The sequence below is a fragment of the Cadophora gregata genome (assembly GCF_030347475.1).
Source record: "Cadophora gregata isolate MNR1 chromosome Unknown scaffold_4, whole genome shotgun sequence".
NCBI lineage: Eukaryota > Fungi > Ascomycota > Leotiomycetes > Helotiales > Ploettnerulaceae > Cadophora > Cadophora gregata.
The window spans coordinates 964,315-979,156 of NW_026695927.1; the positions used below are offsets into that span (position 1 = coordinate 964,315).

Below are 14,842 nucleotides of genomic sequence, written 5' to 3' on the forward strand. Positions count from 1 at the left end.
ACCAGTATTCCCAGCTTCAACCGGCTGTGATTCTGCGTCATACCCTTCATACGTATAAGCAGCTCTTCGGCAATGTATTGTTGAGAATGGAGACAATTGCTCTTGAGTTAGTACACTGGCTAATTGCTACAAGACACGCATCATTCATCCCCCCGAGTCACTGCAGTGCAGATCACTGTATCGACTCAGCACTAGAACGCTTTCCAATATCTCGAAATATCTTCGAGTGAGGAGATTTTATGATCTTCTGATTTATTTCCAATATGGTACGGTCAGACCTGAATTGCTTCGGGTACTCCTTAACTTCGCCGAAATCCTTCAGTCATCAGCATGCAAAGTGACTTACCAGTATGGATGCTGGCCAGTCAAGCCCTCCTGGAATGATGGAAGGATGTACCGTTCCAGTATCCTTGAACTGAGCATCATCATATGCCCCATCGTTCCATCAGGAAGTTTATATAAGAGCGCAAAATCCCGCCATATCGACAGAAAATTCCATCATCAACAAGCAGAACACAGTTTCACCCACAATTCAAGCCAATCCAGCATTTTATCAAACACTCTTAACAAAACTTTCATCACCATGAAGCTCTCACTCACCATTTTTGCCTTCCTCGCCGCCGTCGCCCTGGCAAGCTCGAACCCAGCTGCAAAGCTCGATGCCGCAGGCATCGATTGCAGCAAATGCGGATGTTCGTCTAAGGAATCTTGCACGGTAAGCAAATCTCAGCGTCGGTAAGATAAAAAAAAAATTGCTGACGCGTGTGATGAAGTTCGATTGCTGCCAAGTGAGTACTGCTACATCCCAAAGGATATATATCTGAAGTTACCCTTTACTGATCTTCCCCTACCCGAAGTAAATGCAAAGGCTTCTTTGCATTATATTTCCAGACACTGAGAGGAGTAGATGCTAGAAAGGAGCAGGGGAGGACAAATTGACGTTGGAAGGTCGAAGACTCAAGGCAGATTCTCGTCGTTGTATGGAGTTCCCCTCTTCGGGGTTTCAGCTCGGCCGGCGAGTATCAATCAATCGCTATCAGTCAAAATCCAATAAATGCTTTAGCAGAAGCTCTTATTACAAATCATGTCCAGGCTGTCTACTTCTCTCACTACTTTCGCTTGATCTCTAAATACTTCATTCTTCCGGTTCAGTGGAAACGTTTAAGTGAAAATCCATGCTTGACTTACATGGTTAGAAGTCAGGTTTAGTGCTGATCGCAAAAGGATCTACATACCCGAGCTGCAGCCATATGGCGTGTTATCGTGCCGTTCCGTGATGACGAGCATGAGGAAGGCTTACTTGCATAGCCTATGTTGGGGAAGAGACCGTCACAAAGAACACGAAGGAATACAGCCGTCTTGATCTTACTCGATGTTGCTTGGAAGTTGAAACTCTGAGAACATTGCTGCTGCTCGGTGGAACGGGTCTCCTAACTACCCGGGATGACAGCTTGGGTCCTTGTTCTCCGGCTTTGGAATTGTAACCGTCCGTGAAGCCCAGTATCTTATCATGAATGGTGGTTGCTCAACAGGCCTCGAATAGCTCCTCGTCAGTGCGGAAAGTTTTGCAAAGCGGAAATTCTGCATGATCGAAATGTTGAAAAGAAATTAATCTTGAGGAAGGACGCTAATAGCGTATCATAATGAGCTTAGAGCTTGGGTTGTTACACATACAAGATGCATGGCGGGTAATATCTGACATCTCACATCATCAACAATATATTGAGAGCAACTGACTGAATACTGTGGGAAATGTCTGGGAAACGTTTAGACTCTATGAACGGAACACTGCTCGAGAACGTATACATGGACTGCAGCGGATGGGCACTTACGACAATTTTTCGCGGAAGAAACGAAGCATGTGCTCATATTTGTGCACGCAGATCAATGGGCAGTTCAGAGAAGCATGAGAACTGAATATTACTCCTGTCTTTGTGAGCCTCCCTGGTGAACAATGAGCTGGAATACTACGAATGGAAAAATTGTGAGCTAAAAACGAAAATAGAAGTGCAGTCAATGTAAAGCGAGTAGGTAGGTTCATCAGAGCGGTGATGTCTAGCTTGATAAGGTAGGTATTCCTGCATCTCGGCAGAAACGGAAATAAATGTCACGATCTAGTCACGGGACCAGCTAGCGTTAAGCGTCTTGACGAGATGATTTCCTTTCTACATCATGATTCCGATCCGTCTCTCACCAACATCTCTCATGATGAAGCAGTCGCCGGAAAATTGTCATGTTCATGCCTACGGATCTTCTCAGGTGTTATCGATGCCTGTCCTGCCCAATCGTTGATGCTGGAATGGCTGCCCAATGATAGCCCCTTACCCCTTGATTCACTGCATGCCTCTTTGTTGGAATCTTAGTATTGTTCTTGAACAGTATATACCAACACGAATTTTCACTCGCTTCATTTTTATCCCCACACTTCAAAGTTCTTGTTTCTTCTGCAATTGCAGCTGCGTCGCACATTTTGACGTTGTCAGCACGGCCAGTTTTTATCCCAGTTTTCAGTCAGCAATTTGATCTTTTCTTTACCTCGCATCAACAGCCAACTCAAAAGCCTCCCTTCTAGATACTCTTTGAGAAGATGGACGCCGTGACAACCTATGGCTACAGACTCGTACGGAAAGCAGGTGAGGGATGCGGTCTGCTAAACTTCATCGAATCTGACGTTGCGAAGGTCCACTCGAAGTCTTGACTGATCTCTTCCATGATCTTGGAATTCAGTCTAATGTCCGCGTTTCTTGCGAGTACTTTCATGAGACCAAAAACCTGTCACCGAGAAGAGTATTTCGGGCGCTGAAACAAGTCATTCGAGATATCCCTGCCCTCAGCATCATCGGAGTAAGCCAACTATCCGAGAAGAAAGAAGGAAATCACCGCACATGGGAAGCGAAACTTCCGTTCATCAGATTTCGCGACTGCGTAGAGTTTGTGAACGACCAAAGTGTTGGCAACGATACAGCACTTGCTAGAATCTGCGAGGGCATCCACAATCGATGGTTCGACACAGGCGACACCACTAAGCCCTGGTGGAAGTTATTGATCTTGAACGGTAAGACCGCCATTTTCGTGTTCCATCATTCCATTGGCGATGGACTATCCGGATATGCGTTCCACAAAAAGCTCCTTGGCGCTCTGAACGCCGACAGCGTCCGTCAAGACTCTGCGGACCATGCTGTCGGGGACGAAGTCTTCACGGTTGTGGACGGATCTCAGAAGGAAGAGCCTATCGCCGTCGATGAGCTCGATAACAAGCTTTCCTGGTTCCAAGTCATTCGCACCTTTCTATTCTGGAACATTATGCGCTTCTTTGTCAGACCGAAATACCTGCTGTTTTCAGATGCAAAGGTCAATGACACGTATCCAACCTTCAGCAAGCCATTCCCTGTGGAGGAGCGAACTCGCTCGAGAGTCGAGCTCTTACGAATTGATAAAGAGATGATGAGCAAATGCCTGGCCAGCTGTCATGATCATCAGACGACTTTTACAGCACTGCTGCACACCATAATTTCCGTGACCTTCGCTGCAGATGTCTATCCAAACGCGAAAGTTGGATTCACAAGAATGGCTGTCAATATACGGCCTCTCTTGAGGCACGATCCGGGCCTAGACGTGTTCACAAATGCCTCCGCGACATACTATCGGACACATCTTCTTGGAAAGTTTCGAGCTGCTTCCCAGAATGGAGCTTTTGATAAAGCTGCCGTGTGGAAACTGGCAGCTGACTACAAAAAGCACATGGAGAACTCGATCTACAAGTCCGATGCCGTTCTTCAAGGCTATCTTACTTGCAGGCTCCTCGGCGAAGACAATGAAGAGGTGGGGTCGTTCTACGGTCTGGGGCTATATCTGAACAACTCCTTTCTCATATCCAATATCGGTGTGTTCAATCCCAACGAAAATATGAAGGATGGAGGTTGGAGCGTCAAGGACGTCGGATTTGGTGCTGCCGCCATCAGAGCTGCTGTAGGCGACTATGGCCCTGTGTTCTCGGTTGCAAGTGCGAAAGATGGAGATTGTGTAATTGCAGCAACCTGGGAACATGGAGTTCTGAAGGAGGAGATGGTCAAGAATGTCTTGAAAGCGATTGCTGCAAGATTGGCAGCCGTAGCATGAGCAGTGACTCCCTCGAACTCGAGTGAGTCGCGCGTACTTTGTTCCCGGCGTTGGCCAGGACAATACACTATTTCCGTTTCTGCATTTTCCATATCTCTCCACACACGACAGCTCTGTGATGGCTTGAACTGAACCTAAGGTACGAGACAGACACTCCAGAATCACGTGTCCTGATCTGGAAAGCCTGCTGCCTCAGGTCAAAAGCGCCTTCATGCAGCTGGATTTTTTCCAATTGGCCGCCCTCAGCCTCATGCCCTCGTACTTCGTGCACTTTGCATGCATGCCCACTGCCCACTGCCCATTTGGCGAGTGCCCAGGTCAGCCTGGGGCAGTGCTCCCGATTTTACTGAAATCCGAGACTGTCCTCGATCCTCTTTTCTAAGGTCGCGGCCGGCGGCATCCTCACCAACTCACAGACACAATTGACCTCTCGCCGTAAGACTCACATCGAACAGAAACTGATCGTCTCAGACTATGGATCAAATGGCGTGGGTTGGCGATATGGGTATCGACCCAAAGGAACTGCAGTTTAATCACATGACCCTGCCTGGACAACCTGAACAACACCTCTCCCATAGTGATTCGCTTGAGGACGTGCATCCTAGCTTGCGATATCTCTCTCTCGGCAAGCCGCATGCGAATATGATGGACCTCGCCGGTCCCAATCTAGGAGTGCAGTCCGAGAACCTTGACATATCAGACTTTACCAGCCCTCCGATTCCTGAAAATCACCATCGTTCGAGTGATGCCTTCGGTTTGTCCTCCTGAGACGTGCTCAATCTCGCACAGGACTAATCATTTCCGTTAGAGCTTAGTAACAGAAACAATTTCCCTCGATTTGGAAAGCCGAATGCCTATCAGAGCACTTCGTATGGCGGGAACCAAATGGTCGGATCTGCCGTCTGGCCTTCTCATGTATTGAAGTCATTCGCTGATATGGATATGGGTATGTCTCGTCTTGTTTATTGGCTCGTTCGTTTTTGTTTGTTTCGGGACCGCCTTTGCTGCTTCAGGGACTTCAATGCGTATCTCATCTCTTTCCCAGTATTGTGCTTGGAAACTCGAATGCCTACTTGGATATGCAGCATCTTCTTTGGTACTCTTTTATATTACGACTTTACGATGATTGGGAGTATTTGACATTTTGATTGCTATTTCGTTCTATCAGCGGATTTTCATTCTTGTGAAAAGGTTTCTGCATTGGCACATTTTAGGTTGTTCAAAGTTAGCAAGTTACTTCTGCCAAATGAAAAAAGTTTCGGTTCCTAAATTCTCAGCGGTAAATGACCTTGCAGTGCCAGAAACAAGTTTCATGACGTCGAACTTCACTAGTGAGAGAGAATGTTACGATTGAGAGCAATTAAACATTGCTGGAAAGGGCATTGTATTATTTCGATCCTTCGACTTACTTCCTCAAAATTGTACACCCTTCCTTTCATAATCCGCCCCCATTCAATACCCAAACTCCACTTTCCACATAGAAATAACATTCTGCATCGTCCCACTCGAAATATACAACACCCTATGATCCTCACTCATCTCCGGATGCACATTGATCCCATACCCCGGCGTGTTATCCAACAACCTATACTCCGTCGTCCATGGTCCATACGGCGTTTCGCTCATATAGAAATTCGTCGCATGGCCATACATACACGTAAACAGCATATACTTCCGCAGGTACTTATTATACATGATGCTTCCCTGATTGTTACTGTGAATCTTATCTTGGTTCTTCCCAATTGTTTGGATACCGTAGCCGATGTCGTTGCGTTTAGGAATACCGCGAACCCAGCGTCCGTCGCAGCGGAGAAACTCGTATTTTGTTGCGTCGAATGCTTCGGCGACTTTGGCGCGCCCGACGACAATACCTGTTAGGCCAGCGTTGGAGTATGTGTAGATGTATCCCTCAGCATTGATAATCGTCATCAAGCCCACCTGCAACTCATCCGGTCCCGTTACCAACGGTCCAACTCTCTCGGCGATAGGAGCTTTCTCCCCAAGCGTGACCCTGATTATACCCAATCCCCTGTTGACCTCTTTTCCAGTCGTGTTCCTCCAAATCTCCCACACAAATCCAATTCCCACCCCATGTTCCACTTCAGCAATATTCGACGTATCCATCCCCCAATGCTTCGTCTCACCGCACGGCTCCGGGTCGCTCTCATGCGGCTTTGCGAAATTCCAATGTGCCACATTCGAGCAATCTTTCGTGTCCACTTCCAGTATGTTATTTGGACTCGCATACCATGCAGCGCCCATAGAAAAGCCATTCTTCATCGGCCCATCCAGAGAAACCACATCGCCGAAATTCCAAAACGTCGTTCCGGCCAAGGTTGAGGTGCGGCCTTTGTCCCAGCCTAGACGCTTGATAGAACTCGAGTAGATGGGACCTAGCTTCGTGATCTTCCATTTCTTATTTTCGTCCGCTGTGAATGTTTTAGGGTCGGGCAAGTCGGCGGTTTCGTGAGGGTTGAGTGGTGTGGTGGGTTTGGTTGAGAAGGGGATTTGAGGGGCATTGGAGCTGGATCCGGAGGAGTATTCCTGAATCTTGTGATCTGATTTCCGTGAGCAATTGATAACTAGGATTGAATGTGCATGAGTCTTCTTACTCAGCTTGTCTAAAAACTTCGCCATTTCGATGTTGGTTGTAACGCTGAATGCAGGTACAGCTCGGACATGGCGGGGTTGATATTGGCAGGTTCTTGCCCCGCTTTTTGGTCGTGGTAAGCCAAAACTTTGGCATATGATTATGATGTAATTAGTGCAAGTAGGCGTCAATTACCATGGATAGCCAACAGCAAAGACAGTGGTAAAATATGCTCTGTAGCTTCTTCAGACAGCGAACATAAGATGGCTTTTTGTTTACATTCTATGTTTCAAATTAAGTCCACTCGCTAAACAAACGAGACGAAAAGGGGGGTAGTTTCGTTGCTATGACCCGGACAGGCATCCCTTGCCTACGAAAATTTAGACATTTATATAGTGTGAACTCTTGCAGATTAAATATCATTTTCTATCTCTGGCTTGTGCAGAGGGCGATTGCTATTAAGTCTATTATGGGCACAAAAATCTTCCACTCTACCGCCCCTTCTATGTGATCATCACTCGACAAAGCCAATTTGGCATCTGCATACCAGAAGAGCATCAGCCAAACAAGATGGAATAACTCCTCATCAACAAGCCTCTCTTAGCGGTAATATCCCACCCAAATTGACCCACCAATCCAAATCAAACTTATCTCAAACCAGTGATTTCGCAGGCCTCACCATCGGCAAACTAATACAATCCGGATCCTGCTCCTGCCTCCCCACAAACCCATACCTCTGATACAACGGCACAGCCTTAGCCGTCCCATCAAGATAACACTCCCAGCCCACTTCATCAGCAGCTTTGACTCCCCAGTCCAGCAATAGCGAAGCAAGACCTCTACCCCTGAACGCCGGGTCTGTAGAGACTGATTCGAGGACTGTCGTGTATCAGAAGACGGTTCAGGACTTATAAATGAGGTAGCCAAATAAGAGAAGTAAACGCTTTGACATTGTACTCACAGAAATGCGGCCTCTCCCCCATTGCTTCATGATGCTGCCTCGCCATCGGTCCAAAAAATCCATCCAACGCCTCACTCGTAACACCCTCTGGCGGCTCCGCTCTCATCCTCACATTCCAAGACGGAACCTCACCTCCCGGATGCTTCACCCACATTGCATTCGCTACAACTTTCCCCTTCTTCTTCTTCTTCTCCCCCTTCTCTCCTCCTGCAACTGCTTCACCAGAGGACTCAGGCTCATCCGTGACCACGAGCCATTGACATCCTAAACCCGGATTCGCGATCGTGGCCTCGATGGAATCAGCGAGCCATTCCTTGCCGCTTCCTGTGGGTGGGAAGAGCTCTTCTGCTCGGGGGCCGGTGAAAGATGAGAAGAAGATGGGGATGATGCCTGGTATGTCGGATGGTGTTGCGGGTGAGACTTTGAACACCATCGTGAACAAATGTGTTGGTACTGAGGTCTGTCGTGGAAGTGATTGTTGGGCGAAGGTGCTAGGAAGGATTGGATGAATGCAAGGGGTTTGACTTGATGTCACTTTTTTTTTAACCCATCAATTTATTGATCAAGAATTGTGCTGCCTACATATTCTATGCGCGGCTCTTACGTATGTCAGACTGGAGGTGGAGTCAATGGCAGGCAAAAAATCATTGAGGGGCCAAAAGTCCCCCACTTCTGATTGGCTTGGTAAGCTGCATCAGGCAGGTGGATATTCCCCGAATTGCAAGTCCCAAGACTGAAGAAGCACCTCTCATTTGTGCCAAACTAGAATTCCAAGGTCAGAAATGAAGTTCTTTAGAAGTCTCATACCTGTTAGCTTTCTCGAGGTCATTTCGGGGTGGCCAGGTAACCTGTCTTAACCAATCAGCCCGTCGGACTCATCAAACTCTACACTACCAACAATCCTCCACTTTCAAGTTATCAAGAATCTAGACTTTCTTCAAATTCGGTGCAGTTGAACTTAATTCATTTTAGTTTTATCGATATGGATAATGGAGGAGCTCAAAATCCTTATGTCGTTGAGCATATTCGGAAAATGACAAAGTTAAGCAGAGGAAATAATAGGACTGTTGCGAGCAATGGATGTATATCAAAGTTGCATATGTGTTGTATACTATGCAGGCTGCGCAAATTGTTGTGATGCCAATTTCGAATAAGTAAATGCCAGCAGTCAGGGGAAAAGCCATGATGTATGATGTTGCCTTGTTCCCCAACCCTGCCAATGTCCCATCCTTATCCACCATATCCACCATTCCGTCCAAACTTAAACCACTGGAAATTTATACTAGAAGTAAAGAAACCACAAGTTCCAAATCAACAGCCCTGCCCGTTCATCCTCTATTCATCCATTCAGATGCTTGAAGGAAATAATGACAGCTCCTCCACCCCCATTAACGCCTAGCAATGCAAATGCAAATTGGTATCCCTCATATATGCCCTAAGTTCAAAATCATCATTCACAGAGCCCAATGAACCCTCTTCTTAGGCTTCTTCTTTGCCATATCCACACCCATCATCACCTGATCAATCCTCGTGCTAGCCGGCGCACTCGCAGAGATGGGTGTTTCGACAAACTTTGCCTGGTCACCCGCCTCTCCCACTCGACCCTTGTTTACCTCCTCATCACTCTCCCTCTCTTCCTTAATCGAATATATATCGGGACTTGGCAACCTCCAACTCTGCGGTCTTCTTGCAGAGAGACTTCTAGTCTGACCTCTACCCCGACCATTGCGTGGTGGTGGCGTCAAACGAACCTTCGCCCTGCCTCTTGAAGCCGAGAATTCTGCATTTGGCGGCAATGCGATGCCGAGACCTTTGAGATCATCAGTCCGCTGTCCTGCCCGAGACTTGCGACCGTTTGAAGAGCTGTGTTTCCGTGTGAAGTCTCTGAGGGAGAGTGGCATTGCGAGACCGAAAGTGACGTCTTCATCATCGGAATCTTCGTCCGGGAGGGGCGAGCGTTGAAGTGACGATGGGGAGACTTCCCTGACTGGCGATGATGAGTCAGGTGTTTCGATACCGGCGGACAGGTCTTCGTCGAGGAAGTCATCGAGGTCTTCCGGGGAGGTGAGGAAGAATGAGAATGGGTCTTCATCGATTGGATCTGCCTCGGTGTCGTCGTCGCGGATGCGTACGACTGTTGGAGGCCAGGAGTCTCGTCGCTGGAGCTCGTGGATAGGCATCGTGTAGCTAAGATCGCCTTCCTCCTTGGCGGGTATTGCCGTCGTTTTCTTCAGTATTATGCTGAGGGCCCGGCTCACGGCCGGTCTGGATGTGTTCTATGTGAGGGAAGTTGACAGAGAAAGGAACCGAGAAGTGAGTGTGATATGCAGGTGATGTGTGTCTCGTGAAATATGGAGGGAAAAGAGTGGACAATTCACGGGGAACGCGAGAGAATAAATAGTAGTCACACAGAAGTCTTGTGTGAAGGCTGCCACCATGAATCGCATGCGCCTCACTCGGCGAGCGCGTGTGGAAGATTATGAATCATACCCCCGGTACATGTAAGACACACAATCATTTTGCCTCGCTAACTCTTTAATAAACAATATTAAATCCAAGGAAGCTGGAAGCCAAGGCAGGAACGAAAGGGAAACAGAAAGGGAAAGAACAGAAAAGCAATACGAAATGAGATCGTGGGAGTGGGTGTAGGTGACTGTGTTTCTTTCTGAGTAAAAGGCAGGGCGTGAGATGATCCTGCAGGGGCATTTTGGTGGCAGCCTGTCCGGTGACGAGAACGACTCTGAAGCCACATCAGCCGCATTCTAGGTGTGACTGGTCAATACACCCAATGATAGTTGCGGATCGGATCCTTCCCCGCACTGTGGACACTGCGGGAAGTCAGTTACCGAACATAGTCACCGTCGGTCGAGAACCGTGATGAAGAAGTGGTGATGCTTTCTCTGAGACAAGAATGAGGAATATTTGGGTCAGACGAGGTCTACAGTGGCTCACGTGGAGCTACGGCTTGGCGAAGCCACCACACCTCGTAATCTCCTATGGAAATGGGTGTAAGTATTCTATCACATAATCACATATAAACCTGTTTTAGCTCAGGGAGTTGATCATGCAGGGACCTTTCGGCAATCTCGGGTGCTTCTTTACCCATCTAAATGTGTGTGGGAGACAAAGGGTGGTCAGCCAAGGTCGGACAGCCCCGATGCTCACGAAGAACTCGTAATATCTCCATAGGAGCCAATGAGGAAGCTGGAAATCATGGCGTAGTTCGTCGCAGTCTTGCTAATGATTCGTATATAGACTCGCAAAGAATGATACAGGCACTTGACAACGAAAGAGATAGCTGGGACAAACAGAAAGCACAAACCTGGCTGGTTAGATCTTATGCTAGGAAGTTCATTCATGTGAAAGATTGGGAGAACTTCAATGATTCACCGACAGCATTCAATGCAGCCTCCAGCCAAAAATCCCAAAAACGGGTTTATCGAAAGAGTCATTCCTCTTCCTGGGCCCAGTCAACCCCGCACTGCCACCATTGCTCTGACCTTGACACCAAAGGCGCTTGTTGCAATCGCAAGGTGCTGAGCCTCAGATGAAAGTATGGCACTGGCTACTTCCATCCACTTTAGGTCCCAAGATCTCTGCCTTCTTCAGCTGAGACAGGAGAGTTTATAAGGCGCCCTCCCTTGTACTGTAGGTGGAAACTGCCAGAAATGATATAGTGTGGACCTTCAATCTGCTTCCACTATAAAGCCTCGCAGAAACAGGCAAACGACTACATCCGGGGAACGGTATCCGTGGCCGCAGCTTCATTTAGACTCGACACTTGCCGCAAACATGATGAAGCTCTCTCTGGCTGCGCGGCTCGAACGCGTAGACCCAACGTGTCCCTCCAGCTCCAAGGAATAGGCATCTGAAATCATCAAACGAGGAAACGTGGTTCAATAGACTTTAGCCATTGCCATTCGCAGGATGACGTGCCCAAGCAGCATGCCTCGAAGGGCAACGAAGTGGCCAACTGAAGAGGAGCCATAGTGGCAGATTGGCACCTTGGACTTCCATCTGATTTCGCCGCGTCGCATGGCGAACCGACCACGAAAATTGTCGGGGTGTCCACGAGCATTGTCAAGCACTCCAAAGTCCGCCATTCTTCTTCTGTCTGTGGTCCTCGACAGCCCCAATTGTCCCGCCAATGTCCAATTGCCAAAGCAAACCAGTAATCCAAGCTCCGCAGACTCTTGAATATATGGATATGCTTCAGGAGACGGTCTTCGGAAGGTAGGTAGGTCGCCTTTGCGGCATTGGTTCTGGGGAGCCTAGGGATAGGCATCATCAACGGACGATTCGGTCGGACACGTTTCCGTGGACATCATGTATGCCTAACAGGCCCACGGCATTGCTTGTGCAGTAGCAGACGATGGCTTCTCTGCGCGACGAGCGCCGACGCCATGACTTCGCTGCTGAATATCCCATTCTTGTTTAATGGGCTGGAGTCGCCCTCGAGAGGGTTAGTCCAATTGCGCTTCCATTGGGAATGGAGCATTGATCGTTGCTGTATAGCAATTGAGTCAGATACCGAGACTGAGAAGTCATTCGAATTCGATTCCGAATTCGAGGTCGAGGTCGAGGTCGAGAATTTTGAGGGCTCTGCGGATTCGAGCCAATACTGTACTGGTCGGAAGAATTGAAAGGATGGCAGCCAGTTCGTGGAGGTCTTTGGGAGATCTGAATCAAGCGGGGCAAGTTGTTCTAGCGTCCGACACCTGAATTTACAGGAAGCGAGCCCCTGAATCTCATTCACAGTGCTGGCTCGCTTGCGTTCAGGCCTTGTTTTGAATCACTCGAGATCACATCGGGTTTCCAAGGTTGTAAGCGCCAAAGATGTCACAAGAACGATGGCGTATTGTCCATTTGTGGAATTTATCGATTCTAACGTTTTTTTCTTCTCTCTTCGTCTATTATACATTATATATTGGCTCTTCTCTTACCACCCACCACATAGCAAACAAGCCAACCTGTCCCATTGCCAATAGCTCAGAACCTGCCACATTCTGCCCTCCTCGTTGCATGGTATCACTTATGCAAAGGCAAAAACTGCTGCAGCACCCGCAATCACAAGTCCCAAATGTCTACTCTTCGATTCCGCTGCAGCATTGGTATTCAGCTGCGCTGGCGCCGAAGACGTCGTAGTCGAAGCCGAAGATGAACCTGCAGTGGCCGAAGGCGTAACAATCACAAGGGAGCTCTCCGTAACCACGGGTGTCATGGTCACAACAGCAGTGCTTTGAATAGTCGATGAAGCTTCTGTAGAAGAAGCTTTTGAAGACGAGGCTTCCGAAGTCGAAGTAGTTGGTGCAGTGCTTACAGGTGACGAGCTGCTGTTAGCGAGAAATCCATTGCAGAGCCCTTGATTGCATGTGTTGAATGCACATTGCGCGTTGCTCGTACAAGCTGACTGGAAGTTGCCACATCGTGGTTGCAGCATTGAGTTCGTAGCGTAGCATTGAGCGCCATTCGCACAAGGTGTTGAGTTCGGGCTACAATTTGCTCCTAGTGGCAGGTAGACGGTTGTCGATGTACTTGTAGGTTGAGTTCTTGATGCCGTACTAGTATATTGACTATCTGTTGCAGTGGTCGACGCGATGAAACCATTACAGAATCCGTTCCGGCAAGTATTGAAAGCGCATTGTGAGTCGTTGGAGCAGGTTGCTTGGAAGTTTCCACATCTGGGTTGTAGCATGGAGTTCGTAGCATAACAACTGGCTCCATTTGCACATGGTGTGGAGTTGGGATTGCAGTCTGCGCCGAGCGGGAGGTAGACGGTGGTTGAAGTTCCTGTTGATTGGGAGCTTGAGGTGGTTGTTGTGGAAGCGAGGAACCCATTGCAGAGACCGTCCACACATGTATTGTAGGCACATTGTGAGTTAGAGCTGCACGATGCTTGGAAGTTGCCACAACGAGTGATCAGACCGGAGTTGGTTGCATAGCAACTAGCGCCGTTGGCACATTCGGAGGAGCCTGAGCATTGTTCTCCCAGACCTAGAGTTCCAGGCGATACTTGTGGTGCTGGCTATGACATTATGTTAGCATTGCGAAACGAAGCGAGAGACAAAAGAAGACTCACCACGGCAAGAACGGAGGATAAACCAGCTACAGTGAGAAGAATGGAATAGAGCATAATGGCTCTTGATGGACTTGATGGATACGCGTTTGAGATGGTTTCTGGGTCACGGACTCAGAGCCTTCGATCAGATGGGACGGGATAATAAAGCTCTGATGATCAGTGAACTAACAGAGGACATCAGTGTAACTTATAATCTCCCCCAAAAATTCGATGTCGTGGGTACAGAGTTGGTGGCACCACAAACTTAAAATACGACATGAGCCTGTCCTACTAGACTGTAGCGCCTGCCAATGCCGACCTCAAGTCCTAGCAAACAGAACCGTTCTTGCACCAACAAGCCACCAAGTCACAAATATCCCTTCGTAGATAGGCTGCACATGGCACTGCACCGAACGTCATGCCGAACAAACATTCGGCTATATCAGTAAGGGTCTTGAGGCTGAAGATCCATGGTGTTAACGGGAATCGGGTGGGCCATTCAATGAAACAGTACCTTTCATCAACTCGTAGCCTCGTCGCTTACCTTTAACCCGACGTCTCGTCCAGTGGCGATTGCAGGTAACGTTCACTTTTTTGTTTGAGCTGCACTGTGCTAAGAGGAGGAAAGGCATCGATCTTCAAGCTTTTGAAGGCGGAGCAAAAACACGATACTGGAAATGGCCGACGTGTGGGGGGGGGGCCGGAAAGGTTGTGGCTGTGTTTCTGTGAGATTCGGTCATCTGATGTTTCGATATTCATCTTAGTCTGTCCCGATTCTGAAACTGCGACTTTGACAGAAGCCTATGAAGAAAAGTGTAGATGTAACAATCTGCATGTCGATATCCGAGGCAAATCAGATTCGTGACCGGTGAGGGCAAGCGAGGATTGGGATTATCGAAGGGACTCTCCAACTTGTACGGTTTGGTACGCACGTTTTCCCAAATACATATTCAACTTCCTTGTCACAAACAACATACGAATGACAAAAATGCTGCTCTTTCTTTTCTAGTTATTTGTTGTGAGAATAATATTTGTTGTGAGAATAATATTTGTTGTGAGAATAATGTTCGTAACTCGTTGTATCAGGTTGGAAATTTGACAATATTCTACTTCC

At 48.0% G+C, this 14,842-nt stretch overlaps 5 protein-coding genes across 5 annotated transcripts; 1 reads left to right on the top strand and 4 right to left on the bottom strand.

The window, feature by feature from the left end:
- The first annotated feature begins 2,139 nt into the window (after positions 1–2,139).
- ONS95_010105 (uncharacterized protein) lies at positions 2,140–5,465 on the top strand. The gene is made up of 3 exons (XM_058503674.1): positions 2,140–2,633; positions 2,681–4,873; positions 4,928–5,465. The coding sequence occupies exons 1-2, from the start codon at positions 2,588–2,590 to the stop codon at positions 4,117–4,119; spliced, it is 1,485 nt and encodes a 494-aa protein (XP_058360387.1). The 5' UTR covers positions 2,140–2,587; the 3' UTR covers positions 4,120–4,873; positions 4,928–5,465.
- ONS95_010106 (uncharacterized protein) lies at positions 5,466–6,861 on the bottom strand. The gene is made up of 2 exons (XM_058503675.1): positions 6,732–6,861; positions 5,466–6,677 (listed from the first exon to the last, which is right to left on the bottom strand). The coding sequence occupies exons 1-2, from the start codon at positions 6,754–6,756 to the stop codon at positions 5,572–5,574; spliced, it is 1,131 nt and encodes a 376-aa protein (XP_058360388.1). The 5' UTR covers positions 6,757–6,861; the 3' UTR covers positions 5,466–5,571.
- Positions 6,862–7,112: 251 nt separating this feature from the next.
- Positions 7,113–8,427, bottom strand: TRM6_1 (tRNA (adenine(58)-N(1))-methyltransferase non-catalytic subunit trm6). Its single transcript, XM_058503676.1, has 2 exons — positions 7,671–8,427; positions 7,113–7,588 (listed from the first exon to the last, which is right to left on the bottom strand). The coding sequence occupies exons 1-2, from the start codon at positions 8,101–8,103 to the stop codon at positions 7,362–7,364; spliced, it is 660 nt and encodes a 219-aa protein (XP_058360389.1). The 5' UTR covers positions 8,104–8,427; the 3' UTR covers positions 7,113–7,361.
- A 697-nt stretch (positions 8,428–9,124) lies between these two features.
- Positions 9,125–9,850, bottom strand: ONS95_010108 (uncharacterized protein; the record flags this gene model as incomplete). The annotated part of the gene is made up of 1 exon (XM_058503677.1): positions 9,125–9,850. The coding sequence occupies one exon, from the start codon at positions 9,848–9,850 to the stop codon at positions 9,125–9,127; it is 726 nt and encodes a 241-aa protein (XP_058360390.1).
- Positions 9,851–12,551: 2,701 nt separating this feature from the next.
- On the bottom strand, positions 12,552–14,814 carry ONS95_010109 (uncharacterized protein). Its single transcript, XM_058503678.1, has 2 exons — positions 13,750–14,814; positions 12,552–13,695 (listed from the first exon to the last, which is right to left on the bottom strand). Exons 1-2 carry the CDS (start codon positions 13,801–13,803, stop codon positions 12,703–12,705), a joined length of 1,047 nt encoding a protein of 348 aa, XP_058360391.1. The 5' UTR covers positions 13,804–14,814; the 3' UTR covers positions 12,552–12,702.
- Positions 14,815–14,842: the final 28 nt, after the last annotated feature.